This window comes from Lepidochelys olivacea, assembly GCF_965140295.1.
Source record: "Lepidochelys olivacea isolate rLepOli2 genome assembly, chromosome: 17".
In the NCBI taxonomy this organism is placed as follows: Eukaryota; Metazoa; Chordata; order Testudines; family Cheloniidae; genus Lepidochelys; species Lepidochelys olivacea.
Genome location: NC_140427.1, coordinates 1988876 through 2006792, shown reverse-complemented (window position 1 = coordinate 2006792; position 17917 = coordinate 1988876). Strand labels below are relative to the sequence as shown.

Below are 17917 nucleotides of genomic sequence, written 5' to 3'. Positions count from 1 at the left end.
GTGCGCTGAGACCAGGCCCAGCCGCGAGGACTCTGGACTAGCAGCTCTGGGTTCTGGTCCTGGCCCCGGCGCGCTGTAATCTGCAAGTGTGGGGAGGTGCGTTGGGCTCTCCACACGGGAGACAGTGCTGCTGTCCACCAACCCCTCCTTCCTTCCCCCCTCCCCGACTCTGCTCTTTGGTTTGCCCTGGTTTGTTTCTGTTGTGGTTTTGTTCCGTTTTGCCTCTTTAAGTTCATTTATTTTCTTTGTCCTCCTGCCCCCTTCCGCCCCCATTCTCAGTTTGCAGGACGTGGTGACAAAGTATCAGAAAAGAAAGAATAAACTGTGAGGATCTCAACTCTCCTTCGCAATTCAATAACCCCTTGTTCCTAACCCCGAGCATGCCTGGAAGGAGCCCGCCGCTGGGCCCTGCATGCCGACCCCCCCAGCGCACTCCATGCATGTGCACTAGCCCTAACCCTCTAATAAGCAGCCACCGGGCTGCGTCCCGACCGCTGCGCTCCGCCGCTGGCAGCAGGGGCTGGGGACCTGGGGAGAGGGTGCGCCGGGAGCCTCTCGGTGCCGTGAGGGACCGGTGCTGGAGCCGCATCGCGTAGGCCCGTATCTGGAGGGGGCTGTGTCACTGGGTGGGGGGCGTCTGCAGCTCCTGGCTGGATGGTTCGGGATGACGCTGTTGCATGCTGGGATTGGCAGTCTGCAGGGGCTGCATTGTGAGCATTCAGCCCACAGCTCACTTCAGCCATGCCTGGAGCAGCTGTTCGCATCACACCAGGGTCCGCAGGTAACGCTGCCCGTGTAACTGACAGTCTGCGCCTCTCCCCCGGGAGTCCTCCGTAGCCGCTCCTGGAACGGAGAGGAAATCAATTATAAATCTGGATGTCCTGGGAATATGATGAGACAATAACTCATCCCTTCTCCTCACAAGGCAACAGGCAAAGCTGTGCAAAGCTAGGACAAGTGCCCCCTCCCCCCCAGGCCCCACCCCAGAGTGACTGCTCCCCCAGGCTCCCTGTCCTTGAAGCCCCATCAGATAAGCAGTGTGTCCTACCTGGGAAAGGACAGATAGCAAAGCAGGTCCCCAGTTGTTTGCCTTCTCAGTGGCTTCTGACCTCTCCAAAGCCAGCACAGTGCCCCAGTGCCGCAGCTGGCAGGGAGTGGGGATTTGTGGGGAGCGGATATTGGCCGTTTGGTTTCAGATGCCATGCTGGGTCAGAGCAGCTGGGCTGGTCTCCGGCCTTTGGCATTAGCTGATGATTGATGCTTCAGAGAAAAGTGTAAAGCCCCCTGGTGCACCTGGCCAGTGGAGCAATTGCATGTGGGTGAGATTGAGGGATTCCCTTCAGTGCCCCGCTGCGATGCCCTGAAGCCCGAGGTTTAGTGATGGCAAATGGCGCCATTGGGAGCGTCGGGCCCGCCTGGGGCTGCTCTGCCATTAGCTGCTGCTCTGCCCCGCCGGAAGGGTCCCTGGGGGGCTCTGTGCTGTGCCCGGCTCTGTGTGGCTTGCAGAGCCTTCCTCATGCCCTGGATGTGAACCCGAGGCGTCAGGTGCCGTCCCCTGGAACCCGAGGCTTGAGTGTCTCTGGACTGGCTTTGCCAGCAAGGTCTCTTTCCTGAGGCAGGAGGGGCCGTTGGCTGTGGAAGGATCTATAACAACTAATGATAAATGTAAGTGTGTGTAACAGTGATAGAGGGCCATTGGAGCCTTGTTGTCACACACAATTAATGTCCTCCGCAGCTCAGTCCCCGTTTGTTTGTTCCCTTGTGATTTGGATCCCAGTTAACTAATGGCACGCTAGTCTGGACATAAATTGTGTTTGACATCAAGTTTAATTCTGACGATTTAAAACCTCAGCTGCCCCCAGAGTTTGTTTATGGGGCTCGTTGTTTTTAAGGAAAATAACGGTGTTGTCTGCGCTAGATTGCAGAGGAGGGAGACGTTTGCAGGATCAGGTCCAGCCCGTTGCTTTGACTTGAACAAGGAGAATTCATATTCCGGGTCTATAATAGCCCGTCCCCTGTGCGATGCCGCCCCGTGCTCCCCGGGCAGAGAAGAGCCCTGAGGCTAGGCGGATAAAATGCTCATTTAAGATCACATTATATATCTGTTCCCAGGCACACTTGCAATTCTAGCAAAGTTACCTTGGGTTCCCAAGAGACTTCCTTCGCTTTTACCAGCCAGTTAGTGCTGGGGGAAGCCAGGGCAGAGTTATTGAGCCGAGTGAGGTGGGAGGAAAAATAACGTTTCGATTTACTTATAGATACAGTTGTTATTGCTATAACCCTAATGAAAGCAGTAAACAGTTATGTATTAACAGAGATTTATACAGAACTGCTTTTAACATGGAGAGAGAGATTTTGCAATGCATACAGCACCTTCTTTCTAAAGGCAATCAATAGGGTTATGAACGGTGGTTATAAATTAGCTGGTTTAAGCCAGATAGGGCTTTCTTTATGTGTGTGTGTAAATCAGGCGGCTCTAGCGTTACGGAGGGGCTCGCCTGCCACTGTAAATCTGCCCGCCACACTTGGGCACCCAGCCTGCCAGAGTCATTTCCGTTCTGTCTGCTAAACTCCTGTTTACCCAGAGACATCAACATAGCTCTTCCTTGCTGTAATTTTGCACTTGATGGAGGCCTATAAAATGAGCCCACTTATTTCCCTCCCAATCCTCTGCTCTTTGCAAATTTGAAATTTCACTCGCTCCCAGAACTGCAGCCTGTTTCTTGCTTTTCTTTCTCCCCTTTGTTATTTATTCGGGGACATAATTCTGTACAGAAGGGCCTCTCCTGCTGATACGGATGAAAGGAAATGTATCCCCTGGGTTGGGGGGAAGCCCAGCAGATCCACAGTGAGGGACATGTTGAACAATATTTTTCTAAATTTATACAAAACATCTCAGCCTGCATCCCAAGCCGCTGTCAGTGTAATTGCTGGGGGAAGCTGTCTGCAGAGCACAACCCACTGGCTGGCCCCTGCTGTGCCCAGGACTGGTCTGCTGGGGTCACCTCTCCGTCTGAAAAACACAGGGTTTGACTGGCTGGCTGAGGTGTCCCGGGTTCATTCAGAGCCTCGTGTTGAGCCGTCCTGGTGCCTTTGCAGTGACCGTGGGCGGCGCATGGGGCAGCTGCACCAGGGCACATAGAATTGCACAACATGTGGGGTTATTGGGTCCAGTTGAGCCGAGGCCTGGTTTGGCTGCCCTCGGAGAAACTGAGTGTCCCTCAATGCCCTACTGCAGCCTGAGCATGTGTGTGTTCTCTATCACATGCACACAGGCTGCAGCCCCCTGCTAGCCCAGCCCTGGGCTCCTGCCTTCCCCTCTCTCCCAGCTCTGCTAGTGCCCCCCAGTTCCAACCCACAGCCCTCTGCTAGCCCAGCCCTGGGCTCCTGCCTGCCTCCATCCCCCAGCTCTGCCCTCAAATCCCAACCCACAGCCCCCTGCTAGCCCTGTCCCCCACACCCCGCAGCTCTGCTGGTGCATCCCAGTTTTGCCCTGCAGCAGCCCTTGCTGTTTCGCTCCCAGGTCTGTCTGGAGCAGAGATCAGTGTTCCACATGGCAGGGTGATGTGTGTGCTACCAAGCATCTCCTCTGCAAACCTTGCCTTATGCACACACAGCCCCACAGGCCTGGCCCCACTATCCTTTGGGGAAGCATTTGGAAGAGGAGTTCCCTTTTCCTTCAACTCCCTTTGCCTGTCTCCCGTTAGAGGGGATCTTGGCTCTGAGCCCAGGGCTCTGATCGATCCAAGGGCGCAGCCGGTTCGTAATATAGCTGTATTTAAATGAAACTAACGCGAGCCCTTTGCACAGAGTTCCCTTGTCTAATTGAGAGCACAGTTGTGGAGATGTGAAATTTCTGGAGTAGTAAGAACTGCTCAGTAAAAGTGTCTGTCCTAGGTGTGGGCCTCGCCATTCTCCCTCATGGCCAGTTAGCCAGCGCACTGCACTGCCTGCTAATGGGCATCCCATCATCCCCTTGACAGTGCGTTGCAGGGGGCTTGCCCTGCTGGAGCTGGTTAATGTGGGGGGAGCAGCGCTCGATGCACTGTGTATTGCTAAGCTGTGCTGCTGGGCTTAATGCCTGTGCGTTAATTCACAGTGCTTTGGTCCCCCAGGCATGCCTGGGAAGGCCAGCTCACATCCCACAGCCTCCCTGCGCCAGGCCCTGAAAACAGAGCCTGACCTCAGCCAGCGTCTGACACAGCTCTGAGGCGGGCAGAGGCCGCTCTTGCCCATGAGTGGGGCACAGGAGAGGGAGCCAGGACTCCTGGGTGCTGTTCGTCCCTCTGTCACCCACTCGGTCCCTGTCTGGGCACTGCCCCGCCCCGCGAGACGTGGGCCTGGTGCCAGGAGATCTGCGGCGCCCCTGCCGTTGTGGGTGTTTCCAACGTGGGCAGGGCAGGTCCACAGCCCGTTGGAGCTCTCTGAAGTCGATGACGACATTCCCCCAGCCATGCAGAAGCAGTGTACCAGATCAGCCAGCCAGCTCGGGCCATGCCTGGCCAGCGGGGGAAGTGAATGTGGAGCCCCTAATGCCCAGGTCTGGGGATGCTGCTGCAGTGGTGTAGGAGAAAGGGACAGTCCCTGAGGGCCATAGGGCATTTGTCCCTGGAGCCCCAGCAGGGGGCGTGCTCCTGGGTGGGGGTGAGGGGGCGTGAATCCCCAATGTGCCCTGACGCCGGCCCCTCATTCTCGCCGTTCATGGCACACCACATTGTTCCCTGCACGCAACGGCCTTGTCCTTACAACATAGCCATAGAACCTGTCGATGGGAGCCGAGCCGGCCCCGTCTGGCTTGGGTCGCTGAATAGCACAGCGCCAAACGGGGCCAGGGAAGAGCGCGGCTTGCACTGCCCACTCGTGGCCAGCTCGCAGGTGGGCTGGGGTGTGGGAGACGGGCTTTGCTGGGAGTGATTCACTTGTCTCGGGGTCCGAGGTAGGATCCCTGCCCCAAGAGGTGGCCACGCGTTTGCCAGGCCCTGCCCCCGGGCTGAGCTGGCTCTGCCCACATCGAGGGATTGGGAGCCCAGTGGGATGCTTGCCTGTTCCCCTTCCAGGCTGAGCTGGGAACATTCTCCTGGGGGCACGGAGGGCAGCACACGCAGACCCCGCTTGGCAGGGGAGCTAGGCTGCCAGCCTCGGGTGCTAATCTCCCCCCACCTGAATCTTTCCCTCTGGCAGCGAGGGTGACTCCGATGTGGACTCGGAGCTGGAGGACCGCGTGGATGGAGTGAAATCATGGCTCTCCAGGAACAAAGGCTCCTCCAAAGCAGTCTCTGATGACGGCAGCTGGAAGAGCTCCAGGTCAGTGTGCGGTCAGCGTCCCCGGGGAAACAGCCACTTGCTTTCGCTTCTCCTCATAGCAACCGGGCGGGGGCTGGGGAGGTGGCGTGGGGGCGGTCGCTGGGACCGGGGCTGTCACCCAGGCAGCTCTCATGGCACTTCCCTTCCAGGGACCCTGGCTCAGCAGCCCTGTGGGGGAGGGAGTTGGTCTCCGTCACTCAAGCAGGAGACAGAGCGGTTGCTTGCCCGGCAGAGCCCCGAACAAGAGGGGCAGGGTCGGGCTGAACCGCCGTTGGGGTGCAGGGTTTGCCAGGGCTCAACCCGGCTGTGCCGTCCAGGCGGGTGCATAACCCTCTGAGCACACCAGCAGCCAAGCACAGGCCACCCCCAGCCACGTGCTCCCTGCGGAGAACACTGACCAGTTAGGGCTAGGGGCCTGCAGTGATGGCTCCCACAGCTGGCCAGGAGCCATGGGTTCCGGGCCAGGGGCCGGTGGCTGGCGTGGTGCTGGTGGGCAGAGCAGTAAAAGTATCCGGCTTCCCCTGCTTTGTGCCCCTGAGAGGCCAAGACCCGGCCCCACGGGAGTGTGCATTGATTTCAGGATAGAGCGGCCATTGCTATGGCAACTAAGCGCATTGAATTTCAGAACTATAAATCTGAAGGTATCAAAGACGTCTGAGCTGGAGCCGCAACCAAGCCCCCGGCTCCCACTGCTCCGTCCCTTGGTTCACTCAACATGTGGGATTGCTGTGAGCAGGGCCCTGTCCGTGGCTTTTCCCTGTGCCTCAGGGGGGTGCCCACGGGGCTGGGCAGACCTGGCACCCCTCGCCTGGAGTGCCACGGGAGCGGGGAGAAGAGGACTGGAGCAGCTTCTCCTGGGGAAAGTACTGCCTGATGAGTACAGATTGGTTTGGTATAAAAGCAATTTCCTGCTATGGATTCAGGGATCCCAGGGGCTTCTCCCCCCTCCACTGAGCCAGGGGAAGAGCCGAGGCTATTTCTCTTAATTGGTTTAATTTGTTCGGCGGTGCAGATGTCAAGCGTTTCATTTTGGGGATAATTCCACCTTCTTGGAAGTTGGCTCTCAAAGGTAGTGGCTCCAGGTAGTTGACAATGAAATAATTGAATGAAACGTTTTAAAGGGGCATAAAAGCCATGGGATAGAACAATGCCCTAATTTGCATGACATTTCCCAGGAAGCTATTTTCCACTGAGGCAAATTATTTAGCTGGGTTTCCTCTGCTGCCTTCCTCTCTCCTTCGCCTGGTGTGTCTCTCTGATCTCACCTGCTCTCTCTCCCCCCTCCTTCCCCATTTGCTGCTGTCCACTGGTCACTCTCCTAAGGCCGGCCCTGAACTTGGCCCCCAAGGAGAGGAAGGAAGGCAGAGAGGCCGAGGAGCGGCCGGTCTCTGTCATGAGCTCCCTGAGCTACAGGAAACGCCTCAACGTAAAGGACTCTATTGGCGGCCAGGGGGACGAGGAGACTCTCTTCTCCACCCTGAGCGAGCGGCCGGCCTCCCCAGACAGGTCTTTCCGCAAGGCCAAGCACAGCTCGGCGGCCAGCAGCCAGGAGGAGACCGGCTCCATCTGCTCGTGGAAGAAGTCCCCAGGCAGCGAGAACCCTGACAACAGGGGCTCTGTCATCTCCCAAGCCTTCTCGGAGGCCAGCAGCAGAGCCCGGACGGGGCTGGAGAAGAGGTGGTCTGTCACCACAGCTGACTTTGACCAGGCCTCTGCCCTGTCTGCCCCGGCCAGCCGGGCTGCCTCCTCCCGGCGCGGGCTGGAAGGTGACGAGGCTGACGCTAGGTCCACACTGAGCTTCACGCTGTCAAGCCCGGACAGCTTGCGGTGCAGCACGTCCCGGCTCAGCGAGCCGCTGGCTGGCGTCTGCAGTGCCCTCAGCCCGCCACTGAGCCACCGGGCAGAGCTGGGGCTGGAGACCTCGACCCTGGGCAGCCGGCTTGACTCCCGGCTCTCCCTGAGCAGGAGCCGGCTGGATGAGTTGGATGACTTGTCTAGTGTGGCTCTGAGCGACACCCGCTCCCTGTACAGCCAGCACTCGCTTGGGCGCAGCTTCTCCGTGCCCCCCCGGCCCAGGACCTCCGCCTCCGACGAGGTGCAGCCGGAGGTCTCAGACATCCGGCCCGTCAGCCACCGCTCCTACCTGGACCCTGACCTGGAGGCTGCCATCAATGAGGTCCTCAGCTACAAGCCCATCAAGTTCAAGCGCTCCAGCTTGGACCCAGACTCAGAGGAGGAGGACAAGAGGAGCGTGCGGAGTGCCAGGAGCGCCACCCGGCCGGAGAGCTCGGAGCGCTCCTTCAGCAGCCTGCGCCGGTCCGCCTCTGCCTTGGACTGCTCCCGGCCTCACCGCAGCAAGGGCCGGAGGAACAGCAGCAGTTCTGAAGATGATTCCTCGGAGGAGGAGCGCAGGAAGAGCGCCAGGAAGCATGCCAAGAAGAAGTCCAAGAAGAAGAAGAAGCTGCCTTCAGATTCGGAGTCCTCCTCGGACTCCTCGTCCAGCTCCTACCACAGCAGCTCCAGTGTCAAGAAGGGCCCCAAGAAGAAGAGCCCGGCCTCCGAAGGGGAGGGAGCCGCGGAGGGGCGGGATGCAGAGAAATCAGGCAAGCGCCTGAGGAAGGAGGAGAAGAAGCGGAAGAAGCAGGTGGACAGCCTGATGATGAAATACCTCTACCGGCCCGAGAGCGACTAAGGCAGTAGGTGCCGAATGGTGTGCAGTGCCGCATGACAGCATGCCCGTGTGCCACTAACCTCCCTCACCCTCCACTCCCTGCTGCCCCTAACCCCTCGCCCCACCCACCCGGCAGCATGTCTCTAGCTCGGGGAATGCCTCTGAACTCACTGCCCCGCCCCCAGCTGCCGGAGCCTCTCTGTGGGACAGATCCCAGCTAAGCCAGCTACTCCAGATAAATCAGTCACACTGCAAGTCTAGAGAGCTGGGAAACCCTAATGGTCTTGGGCTAGGGCGGATCAGCTGATTTACCACGCTGGGCGGGCTGTAATCCTGGCACTGCTCTGAGAGGGGTGGGCCATTGGGGCTCACCGCGCTGCAGACGCTGGCAAAGCACTCTGGGGTTTGCAGGCCTGTGTGGTGTAGCTTGTTTCCTGAGTTACTAACCCTGCCAGGGCTGAGCCTGGCATGAGTCCCACCTTAGTCAGTCAGCCCCCTCCACCCCACTGCTGCATTGAAGCTGCCTGTGTTCATCATGAGGCCACATCACGGCTGTGGGGCTTGGCCGGCGCGGCTGCTTGGCAGAGACCAGCCCGTTTGAAAACCTGCTGGAAAAGGACACCACTCCAGCTGCTGCAGCCCCACGCCTCACCCCCATGTAACTCACTGTGGGGTGAGGCGTGGGGCCTGCCTCTGGCTTTCATACGCTCCTGTGACAATGCAATCCAGGCAAAGACAGTGGGCGCGCAGAGTGCGGGCAAGATCCACAAAGGGTTTGTCGACGTAGGCGGGTTTTTTCTGCTAGTGTATCCCTTCCAGGGATTAGCGGCTGGTGTGCACAGGACACTGAGAAGCATTAATCCCTCCTGGCCTTTCAGAAACTGTTAAGTACGTGGCTGTATTTATTTCTCCTGAAATTAATGGGTCACAGTGCATTGCAGGATCTCCCGGTTCAGACTGGGGATTAGTTACTGCAAGAAAGCGTCGAGCTGTATTTAAAAAGGCCTTAATGAGGAGCATGTACTGCCAGAATAAACCTGCCATGGCGTGGACAGCTCCCACATCCCACTGCTGCAGACCCTCTGTATTCTCATGGGCAAACTTTTAAAAGCCATGGAAATTATCAGATGTCTTCATGCCCTGCCCTCTTGCTCTCTCCCTGCTGGCCTGCAGGAAGCCCTGAGCACACTGACTGCTTCTCTTGGGCCAGAACTTCTGGGATGTTTTAACTCCGAGCCAGAAGCACCCATGCTGGCCCCAACTGAGGGCTCCTTGGCACCCTTAGACGAGGCTGCTGGCCACAGAGCCAGTGGTTCTCTCAAGCTCCCACACTGAGTGTGCTGTGTAACGTCATGCCCTGCACCTCCATCACGCAGTGAGAGACAAGGATGCTTGTCACCAAGGTGGACAGTGCAGGCTTCCCAGAGTTCAGGGGTGTTCAGCTCAAGGGCTGCTGGTTCAGAGCCATCCCTGTATAAAGCAGAACCATCTGCAGCTATCATCAGCTCCGATATGGAGAGTGACCAGCAGAGACTACACATCCCAGCATGCAGTGCTCAGCTCTGGAAGGAGGAGGTGGCTCTCTGTCCTGTATTAGTCACCTTTTGCAGAGCTCTTCCCCCCACCTTTGTAATTCCAGGCAGAGTGGTTTACTGGGGGGTGCTTTGAGACTCCCCTTGGCCCACTCTGGGCCAGGGGCGCGCACCATGTGATTGCTGCTGCTGAGTCCCCATCTGAGCCAGGTTATGCGCCCACACCGACAGGCTTGTCCTCCCTCCCAGCACCCCGGACCATGGGCTAGATTGCGCCCCTACCTCCTGCGCGGAGACTGTCGGCTTGCGAAGGGTGGGGACGAGGACTGGAGTCTACCAGCAGAAGGGCATGCGCATCACCCTTCTGCTAGATGGGGTGGGATCTGAGTTACTACAGAGAATTCTTTCCTCTGTATCTGGCTGGTGAATCTTACCCACATGCTCAGGGTTCAGCTGATCGCCATATTTGGGGTCGGGAAGGAATTTTCCTCCAGGGCAGATTGGAAGAGGCCCTGGAGGTTTTTTGCCTTCCTCTGTAGCATGGGGCACGGGTCACTTGCTGGAGGATTCTCTGCTCCTTGAAGTCTTTAAACCATGATTTGAGAACTTCACTAGCTCAGACATAGATGAGAGGTTTATCTCAGGAGTGGGTGGGTGAGATTCTCTGACCTGCATTCTGCAGGAGGTCAGACTAGATGATCATAATGGTCCCTTCTGACCTTAATATCTATGAATCACCCTGACGTCCCTGGCCTGCTAGGGAGCCCCGTGCACAGCTGGAGTTACTGACACACCCGTTGCAGGGTGTGTGTTGTGCAAGGGGGTGGGCAGGGGGCAGCCGTGTGTAACTGCAGCTTAGTGAGCAGCACTGATCCTGTGCCAGAGGCGCTCCAAGGGCAAGGCGCGGTGGGAGTGGCTGGGCTCCAGGCCCTGCCCTGGCCACTTCCCCTTGGAAATGGAAAACTTTCCATGAATTCCTCCCGCTGGGGATGGAGACATGTGATTCAGGAGGGCAAACTGGCCATATGTGTCCCATGAGCAAAGCCGGTATCGTGCTGCACATGGAAAGCAGGCAGTGCTGTGGGCCCCTGGGCGTTCCCTGTGGGATAGGAGTCTTCACTTGCCCTCCTCTGTGTAGCTCCCCAATGCCATCCCCATACCCTGACCATTCTGGGATTTATGGGACAGCAGGTTACCTAGAGAGAGAGACACCCCACACACACACACGCGGGTACATATGACATGGTGCGGGAGAGGAGCACTGCTCTGAATTGGGGCAACCAGGCTCTGGCTGACTGTGGCTGGGCTCCCTGGTGGAACCAGGGCCTTGTTCTGTGGCTCTGGTCACTTTTTGGCTCTTGCTTAAGCAGGCAGTTGGGTGGGAGATGTGGAGGGATGAGCTGGAAGCAGCTGGGCTCGGGGAGTGTGGAATGGTCCCAGGATCACGCCCCAGGAGCCCACGTTTGGCAGCACAGCTGTGCTTTTCAAGCTCACTAGGGGAATGTGGGTTGCAAGCTGCTGAATGCTCCTCGTGGGCAGGTGGTGTGGGGTCACTGCCCCCCCGAGGAGTGGTGGAGGGGCCCAGCACTTGGCATATGACACAATCTGGGTATTGAAATGGCAGGATTCCCAGCTAGCTCCCCACCTCGGTCAGACAGCAGGTTGTGTTAGGCTGTCACTGGTCTGGCAGCCAGTGGGAGAACTGCCTGGCCTGAGGTGCTGGTCCCGGTGGGCATCGGGGGGCTAGGTGGGCGCCGTTTTACCCAGGTCAGAGATCTGCAGGAGAAGCCAGTCAGGAAGGGCAGCTCTGGGAAGCCTGTGCAGGGAGGGGGAAGGGAAGCGACTGTGGTCGGGGCCAAGGTTTTTTCTGGCAGGAATTTATTTGTGTATTAAATTGTTTCCGACAGCTTTGAATGGGAGAATTATCTGAGAAGGAAAGAAGCTTTTTAAACAATTCTTTTAAAGTGTTCAATTGCCAGAACAATCCCCTGCAGCTGGGGCTGCCGCGCTGCTTGTTTGTAACGTGTGTGACGCCGGAGCTGCCCTAACGGAAATGGAGCCGGCAGTTCCTCCTGTCTGGCCAAGGCTGGCGTTAAAGGGTTCGAATCAGCGGCTGGGCTCCGAGGGGACGTAGGCGGGGGAAGGCGCAGAGTGGAAGGGGTGTGCACGTGAGATGACTGGTGAGCAGGACAAATTAACAGGCAGTGACGGATAACGTAGCCTCGCACCTTCCAGTTGCTGGTCCTGCCATGTGCCGCCTTGAATATAAGTGAAATCCACTTGTCAGCTCCCGCTAGGTCGCCTGGACTTGGGTGGCTGAGCTGGATTCCCGGAGCTGAGTGAATAGGCAGGGATTTAAATGTCTGTAGATGTTGGATGGGAATACGAGGTTGGGTTTGTCGGCACACTCACCCCACACACCCTCGAGCAGACGAGTTTCTCTAGCACAGACGCTTGCAGGAAGCAAATTTTCAGGGTGAATATTTGCTGAAGGCAAAGCCCTTCTTTAAAATTTGCGCTGTTGCTTAGTAACAGTTATCCAATCAGGAAACTGAAATGGTCCCACGTGACCTAGGTAACTGCCTACCCAGCGCAAAGTTCAAAATTCAGATAGTGAATTTTCTCATTTGCAATTTCTTTTCACAGGGACAAAATAGGCACAAAACTTTAAATAATGAACAAATTCTGCAATTTCACAGTCTTCCTGAGCAGATAGAGGTGCAATTCAACAAATGCATGATTTGCTGCAGATTACTTGCTTAGCTCTGCTAACTCCAGGGGAGAGTAAATCACTCCAGATGGTCTGAAAATGTCTTAAAAATAATAAAAAAGAATAATGAGCCCTCATAAAGAAAGCTGCCAGGTTGACAGTCTGCTGTGGCAGAGGCGGTCTTGGGGGAACCCAACATCCATGCCAATGCACAACTCTCCCAATTATCCGTAGCTGAATGCTAGTACTTAACCACTAACCCACACACCCACACAAACACAACCAGCTTTTGGGAACAACAGAAACTTTAAACATCTCCTCCTTGCCCCTGCATTCCAATGGGAGCTGCTTCCCTGCGTCTCTGTCCCGCAGGAGGCCCAGCTGGAGCCAGAACCTCCTGCTGCTGATTTGCTGGGTGTTCTTGGGCAATTCATGGATTCCCTGGCCAGAAGGGAGCACTGTGATCATGTAGTCTGACCCCCCTGGATAGCACAGGCAAGAGACCTGCCCCAACAAGATTCCTAAGGCAGAGCTGTAAGACAAACATCCAGTCGGGATTTTAAAATGGTCAGGAATGGAGAGTTCTTCCCCCGCCACCCCACAGCCCTGTCCCTGGGTAAATTGTCCCAGTGGTTAATTCCTCTCACCGTTACAAATTTACGCCTTATTGCTAGTCTGACTTTGTTTCGCTTCAGGTTCCAGCCATTGGACCCTGCTAGACCCGTCTCTGCTCGGCTTAAGATCCCGGTGTCAAATATTTGTTCCCCGTGTAGATACTTCTAGATTAATCAAGTCATCCCTCAACCTTCTCTTTGTTCAGCTGCATAGACTGAGCTCCTTTCAGCATTCTAAGGCAGGTTGTCTAATCCTGGCATCATTCTTGTGGTTCTTCTCTGAACCTTCTCCCATTTATCACCGTCCTTCTCGAATTGCAGGCCCCAGAGCTGGACACGGGATTCCAGCAGTAATCACTGCAGTGCCGCACACAGGGAAAACAACCTCTCTGCTCCGACTGGAGAGTCCCCTATTTACATATCCACAGGTCACTCGCATTAGCTGTTTTGGCCACAACGTCGCACTGGGAGCTCACGTTCCGCAGATTCTTCATCGCGACCCCTAAGTCCTTTTCAGAGTCCCTGCTTCCCAGGGTAGAAAATCCTGTAAATAGGGCCTGCCGCTTTGTTGCCAGGTGTATTAGTTTACAATTAGACATAGTACAACACATTGTCTGCGTGCACTCAGCTTACCAGCAGAGCCAGATCACTCTGCACTAGTGACCTGTCCTCCTCGTTTACCACTCCCCCAAGTTTTGTGTCATCTGCAAACCTTATCCGTGATGATTTTATGTTTTCTATTGATAAAAATGTGAAATTGCGCAGGCCTAGGACTGATCCCTGCAGGACCCTGCTAAAAATTCACGCGCTCAATGATGATTCCCCATTTCAACTTGTATTTGGAAGCCTGTCCGGTAGCCAGCCAGCTTTTACTCCCTGTAACGTGTGCTATCTTAATTTTATAGCTTTCTAGTTTTTAATCTAAATGTCATGCTGAACCAACCCAAACACCTTAGAGAATCTATGTATATGATGTCAACACTATGACTTTTATCAGCCAAACTTGTACTCGCGTCAAAAAGAGATATCCAATTAGTTTGAGCAGACCTATTTTCCATATAATTAATTGTATTACCCTCCTTTAATTCTTCATTAATCAAGTCCTGTGTCAGTGGCTCCATTATCTTGCCTGGGATCAATGACAGGCCTATAATGACCCTGGTCATCCCATTTACTCTTTTAATGCTTTCTTCCATTTTCTGGACACTTCCCCAGTGCTGCAGGACTTACTGAAAATCCAAAATCCAGCAAGCTCCTCAGCCAGCTCTTTTAAAGATCTTGGATGCAAGTCCGTTCCCTCCTTTCTGCCTGTTTCCCAATCTATAAAATGGGCCCCTGTCTCCAAGCAGGGTCTGGGTAGCACCCGGTGTCTCGGTCCTGCGTGGAGTAGTGGTGGAGAGGTGGCAGTGCGAGCAGTGAGGGATCCTGGGGCGTATTTGCTGTTGTCTCAGTCGGATGCTTAGCTGCCGCTTGCCATGGACATGTGCTGGCAAGTTTGCTTAGCTGTTCCCCGGCCCAAAGCAGGGCAGAGAGCGGTGGAAGGCTGCTGGTGCTGTGCTGAGGTGTCCCAGCGCCAAGTAAATGTTGGAACGCTGTAGTGAGGCTCGGTCTTCCTGGAGTCCCTTTGACCTGAGGTCTAAAGCCCTTTGCAAATGTTAGCTACTCCTCACCCCCTGGCTGGTCCCCCTGATTGCAACTGGGAAACAGGCAGAGACCAATCCCAAGGCTGCCATTAAAGCACAGCCCATCCCCTAACATCTGGGTGTTCTCCAGGGGTGGGGGCAGGCTGTGCCCGTGTCCCCATAACGGACGGGCCCCCTCACTATCTCACTCATCGGGGCTCAGTCCTGCTCGGCTCCCCCAGCTGGCTGGCTGCAGGGCCTGGGGCCCGCGCTCAGGGTTGGCGAAGAGGGCACGAGGAGGGGGGCGGTGTAGAAGGCTGTGCACAGGAGCAGAGCTGCGGCAGGGGTTCAGATCCCTGCGAGCTCGAGTGGCCATCAGCACAGGACAATAGCGCACTGAGCCGGGAGATGCACACTGGCCTGCCCAGCCCTGTGCTGCCTCTGGGGGGGCCCATGCCGCACCACACAGTCCCCCCCCCCCCCCAGCTTCCTATGCCCAGCTTCCCCTGGACCCACAATGCCAAGCACCCCCCCGCCCACAACTGCCCTGCACACCACCACCCCTGCCCAGCACTCCCCCCACCCACAGCCCCACAAGTGCCTGGCACCCCAACGCACGCAGAGCTCCCGCAGCCTGTACTACCCAATGCCCTTCCCCACAGCCCCCCCCTACAACTACACGGCACTCCACACACACTCCCCACTGCCTAGCACTCCAAAACACACAAACCTCCCCCACTGCCCAGCACCCTCCGCCCCCTCACAGATCAGCACCTCCCCACAGAGACCCACCCCCCGCAGAGCAGGGATCCCCCCTCCCAGCACAGTCCTAGGGGGCAGAACAGCTGACACTTGGGAGCACAGTGCGGTCCCATCCTCCGCCCCCCCCCCACCTGCCTGGCGCTGGTGCCCGCGGCGGAGAGGAGGCGTTTCCTTGCAGGGGTGGGGCAGCCAGGGAGCTGGGTGCTGAGGAAAGCTGGGGGCCTGCTCCTCTGAGTCCCCTCCCAGGATAAGAGGCCTTGTGCCTGCAGAGACTGCCCACCATGGCCCAGTCACTGGGAACTGGCCTCCACCCCACCAACCCACTTTCCTGCGGCATGGCCAGGCAGCTGCCGTGGCCTGGCCTCCCCGCTGCCCGGCCGAGGCTCTGGCTGGCTTATGTTGAGGTTTGGGGGTTTGGATCTGAGCCCTGGGGTGGGCACTGGAAGGGAGCCCAGCCTCACGCGGGGAGCGCTGCTGCTCAAGGCAGGGTCTGACATGCATCTCCCAGCGGGAGCGTGTGCCGAGGTGATATCTGCTCTTCCCTACCTGTTTGCCAACTGCCTTGTTCCCTCTGTGCAGCCCCCCAGGCTACCGCCGACAGTTCGCCTGCGACAAATCGGAGGAGGAGCGAGCCCCTTTGGAAAGCACGCACAGGTCCAGGTACTCCTCCAGGAGCCACCTGAGTGACAGCGACACAGAGAGCAAGCCAGCGGAAACCTCAGCATAGCCCCGGGAGGCTGCCTGGAGGGACGCATTTTCCACAGCCTCAGAAATACTCTGCCTCACAGATCCGTGAGCTGGCCCATGCCAGGCCTCGGCGACCCTCAGACCAGCCTCCAGAGAGCTCCTGATGGCCCCTTGGCAAGCGCCTTGCCTGGGAAATGCTGCGTTTACAGATTGTCACCACCTCCGATGTCTTGTGTGCACCCAGTATGTCCTGCATGGTGGAAAATGTTCATCTGAAGCCCTCTCCTCCGACCCCTCCCTCTGAGCGAACGCAGCCCTGTCCGCGCGGGCGAGGCACCAGCCAGGCTGGCCGACAGCAGCTGCAGTGCCCTCGGATGGGGTGAGCTGGCACCTCCGGACCAGACTGGGCATTGTGGGGCTGGTCAGTGTTCCTTCCCCCAGTTCCTGCCAGCTTGCCCCACCCCCGCGACCCCCATGGCCACCTCCATTGCTGCTCCATTCTCAGTGGAGGGGAAGCTGAGCTGGTCTTCAGGGGCTTTTTTCCTCCTCAGTGCCTGCTGTCTTTTTATTTTATAACTTACCCCCCCCCCCGCCCGTGTGTGTCTGGCGCAGACGGGAGGGGCCCTGGCAGCACCCGTTTCCACCGTCACTCCTTCCCTTTCAGCTGAGCCAAAGGTGACACTTTCTGATCTGGCTTAAAAACCCCAGCGAAGAATGAAGCTGGTTTCCTGGTGCAGCTGTCAGCGGGGATCTGCGTGTGACAGCACAGTCCAGGCACGCCTGGGTGTGCATTTCGCACACTCACGCTCACTCTGCTGCTGCATGTGGGCTTTCCTTGCACATGGTTTTCTGTTCCCCAGGCATGGTGATTTATTTTGGGTCATTTCTTTTTCCAGGGGCTTGTGCCTAGCACACAGTTTTGTTTGAAATAAATTGTAACCCTGCCCCGTCCACACGCACGTGCACACGCGGTGTCTGGAGAGCATATGTGGCAGGCGCTCTGCGGGGCACACACATTCATTCACACCCACGCTGTCTGCTGAGCCTCTGGGCAGGAGCTCCACGGCGCCTCCTCTGGGCATCCAGAATAACTGCATCTGCTCACTTTGGAAGTGGGCTCTTCTCCACAGATGCCCCCCTACTGACGCTGCTGCCTCCAGGACTCAGCGGCTGCCCCATGTCCCCGGAGCCAGCTGTGCGGGTGTGGTCATCTCTGCTGACTTCTCAGCAGCTGGACTGGACACTGGGGAGCTGCCCAGCCCTGCCTGTCTGGTTTGCACTAGTTCGGCTGTGCGTCTTTTCCTGCCCGTTTAAATATTAAATGTCATTTATGGCTGGTGACGCTGGCTCCTCCCCTCGGGTGGTTTGTTGCAGTGCGGGGAGGGGACGTGAGGTGGGGGCGGGGGTGCACCGGCGTGGCCGGGTTTAGCACTCGGACAGGAAGTGGTGGTTTTACTGCGGGTAGCAGTGCGAAAGCTGCGCAGGGCATGGAGCCTGCAGGGGTGAAGCTTTTGGGGAGGGATGCGGGGTGCAGCGATGTGAGGTAACCCAGCGTGGCATTTCCGTGCCGGCAGCAGCCAAGCTTCCCCCTACGCCTGTCACAAAGTGTGGCCACGGCCTGGTTCCTGGGGTTGTGGGATGAACCTGGTGTCGCGGTGCAGGGAGGAAGATCTGTGCTGGCTCAGGTCTTGTGTCTTCGTTCTCAAGTCCCCCAGAAGTCGGATGCTAAGTGCAGGGTCGGACCTGTTCACTCCCAGCAACTAGTGAGGGGGCTGGAGTCCGCCCGCAGCCAGGGCAGAGCTGCTCGGCCGTTCGAGCTCCCTGGGGCCTGGGGTGCAGGCTGGGAGCTCCTGAGGCTTGGTGTGGATGGCCAGGGGCCACGAGGCTCTGGCAGGGCTTTCAGGCACAGCTGACCTGTGACTGTCTTGGAGCTTTGCTTCCCACTCGCTCCTATCCCCGGCGGCCCTCTTAGCCCGTCCTGAACAGAAGTCCCGTGCTGGAGCCCTGGCTCTGTT

General features: G+C 57.4%; 1 protein-coding gene across 4 annotated transcripts in view; it reads left to right on the top strand.

Moving 5' to 3' along the window:
* Positions 1–17243, top strand: part of MYO18A (myosin XVIIIA) — a 130743-nt gene extending 113500 nt beyond the window's left edge. For 2 of the 4 annotated variants that reach the window (XM_084650837.1, XM_084650836.1), the window contains 3 exons: positions 280–324; positions 5182–5304; positions 15795–17243. In XM_084650837.1, the coding sequence (XP_084506963.1) occupies positions 280–324; positions 5182–5304; positions 15795–15942 (316 nt within the window). In that variant the 3' untranslated portion in view covers positions 15943–17243. Of the gene's footprint in view, positions 1–279; positions 325–5181; positions 5309–6652; positions 8001–15794 lie in introns of all 4 variants that reach the window. The other 2 variants (XM_084650839.1, XM_084650838.1) reach the window with 2 other exon arrangements.
* Positions 17244–17917: the final 674 nt, after the last annotated feature.